The 2,500-nt window shown below is 41.4% G+C and overlaps 1 protein-coding gene across 4 annotated transcripts in view; it reads left to right on the top strand.

Moving 5' to 3' along the window:
• Positions 1-2,500, top strand: part of cdh11 (cadherin 11, type 2, OB-cadherin (osteoblast)) — a 77,391-nt gene that overhangs the window by 21,005 nt on the left and 53,886 nt on the right. For all 4 annotated transcript variants that reach the window (XR_013934416.1, XR_013934417.1, XR_013934418.1 and 1 more), the window contains exons 2-3: positions 1-156; positions 769-890. The exon at positions 1-156 is cut by the window's left edge and continues 253 nt beyond it. Coding sequence is in view for 1 of the 4 variants with exons in the window: in XM_080449091.1 (XP_080305217.1) it covers positions 1-156; positions 769-890 (278 nt within the window). In the remaining 3 variants the exon portion in view is untranslated. The remainder of the gene's footprint in view (positions 157-768; positions 891-2,500) is intronic.

Below are 2,500 nucleotides of genomic sequence, written 5' to 3'. Positions count from 1 at the left end.
CCATGACCAGGAAGTGGGAGGGGACAGCACTGATGAGGGCGGTCCTGGTGCTTGTGGGCGTGTCTGCGCTCTGCAGCGCTGCGGCAGTGGGGGGAGGGGCCAGGAGTGGGAACGCCCACTTGGAGAGGCGGAGCCACAGACACAGACACCTGACAGGTAAAGTTAGCTTCCTATCTCATGAATATTCATGTGTTGCTTCCTATCTCATGAATATTCATTTGTTGCTTTGTCATAACTACGTTATGTTAACGTTATTAACTCTTTCACGTTGATAACGATAATAACTAATATAATATAATATGTAATATATCCAATAACGTTAACATAACTACGTTAAGTTAATGTTATTAACTCTTTCACGTTGATAACGATAATAACTCATGTAATAAAATATATAATATATCTAATAACGTTAACATAACAACAAACCTTTGTAAATGTTTGTTTAAAGGCTGATATGTAACAGTGTGTGTTATAATCAGAACACACACATTAGTGTGTATTAAGTGTGTAACAGGGTGTTATAATGTGTTTACTTTCAGAACACAGACATTATTGTATATTAAGTGTGTAACAGTGTGTATTATAATGTGTGTGCTTCCAGAACACAGACATTAGTGTGTATTAAGTGTGTGTTATAATGTGTGTACTTTCAGAACACAGACATTAGTGTATATTAGGTGTTTTATAAAGTGTGTACTTTCAGACCACAGACATTAGTGTCTATTAAGTGTGTAACAGTGTGTGTTATAATGTGTGTACTTTCAGGGCACAGACAGAGGACAGGGAAGGAGGGTCAGGTTCTACATCGGTCCAAACGAGGATGGGTCTGGAACCAGTTCTTTGTTATTGAGGAATATACTGGACCTGACCCTGTTCTGGTGGGCAGGGTGAGTACCATGAACCATGACCTTTAACCCCTGACCCTGACCCCTAACTAGTGTTGCCATGTCTGCTTATTATAAGCGACGTTGGGCTTATTTTTCTATGACACATGATTATAGGCCAATACACAGTGTTGAGCTTGTTTTCATAGACCTGGCTGGTTATTTCTCTCGCAAAATTAGGCAACATTGCCCCTAACCTGACCCTGTTCTGGTGGACAGGTATCTCTGGTCCATAAAGTTAGAATGGTCCATAGAGTTAGAATGGTCAATAGAGTTAGAATGGTCCATAGAGTTAGAAGACTTAAAATGGTCCATAGAGTTAGAATGGTCCATAGAATGGTCCATAGAGTTAGAATGGTCCATAGAGTTAGAATGGTCCATAGAGTTAGAATGGTCCATAGAGTTAGAAGAGTTAGAATGGTCCATAGAGTTAGAAGAGTTAAAATGGTCCATAGTTAGAATGTTGGGTCAGTCTATCAGTATTAACCTTAACGTTGGGTCAGTCTATTAGTCTTAACACATTGAATGCCAGTCGCGTAGATCTACGCGAACCTATTTAAAGCCGCAGAGTGCCAGTCACGTAGATCTACGCGAACCGCCGATTCCCATTGAAATTGCCCCAGGTGCACTTTCAGAATGTTTTTGATCCATTTCCGTTTCCGGTTTCCGGTCGGAAACAGAATTATTCGTTTTTTCGGTATTTCCGGTTTTTTCGATCGTATCCGCTTCCTGTCTGGGATCCTGTTTAAAACTCGATTTTCTCGGTTGTTGTTTTTCTCCTCGCTGATCACTGTTTAGCGTTGATCTGCTGTATCTTCAAGATGGCGGCACGGATTTGGAAACTATTTTCGCTGGCCGTTTCTCACAGATCCGCTGTGTGTTTAGAACCAAATGAACGCGCACTTTTAACTTATTTAGCGAGGTCTGTGGCGACATGAAAAAAACAAAAAAACAACAATAAAACGCTGGCACTGGTGAGTACATTATGAGATTAAACTCTGGCATGGAATGTGTTAATGTTGGGTCAGTCTATCAGTGTTAACACATTTACCGCCGGGCCCGTAGTTCTAAGGGCCTTTAAATCCAACGGTTAAGCGCCGATCCCGTAGCCTACGGGCTGTGGTGCTTTTTCCTTTTTTTCGATTTTTTTTTTTTTTTAATTTTCTAGGGGGACCATTTTCAGTGTAACACCACCCGATGTCGACCGGAAGTGCGATCACGTTTTTTGTTTCCCGTCTGTCTCCATTCTAAGTCGTACACAAAAACCCCTGTAAAAGCCCCTGTAAACATGTAGTTTTTCATCCTCGCATTTCCCATGTTAACTTAAACGATCAGAACTCAAACATGGCGGCTCCGTTTGACACGTGGTTTGGACTGGTAGACGCAGGGAGATGTCCGCGATGTTTACCAACAGTGCACAGCTCAATCTTAAGGATTTTAACAAGATCTATGGCGACGTGAAAAAAACAAAAAACAACAATAAAACGTTGGCACTGGTGAGTACATTATGAGATTAACCTCTGGCGGTCAATGTGTTAATGTTGGGTCAGTCTATCAGCCTTAATGTTGGGTCAGTCTATCAGTCTTAATGTTGGGTCAGTCTTTCAGCCTTA

Source organism: Gymnoscopelus braueri (genome assembly GCF_963280865.1).
Source record: "Gymnoscopelus braueri genome assembly, chromosome: 14".
NCBI classification, from domain to species: Eukaryota; Metazoa; Chordata; class Actinopteri; order Myctophiformes; family Myctophidae; genus Gymnoscopelus; species Gymnoscopelus braueri.
Note: the sequence above shows the minus strand (reverse complement) of the source record. Positions and strands in the feature narration are given on the sequence as shown.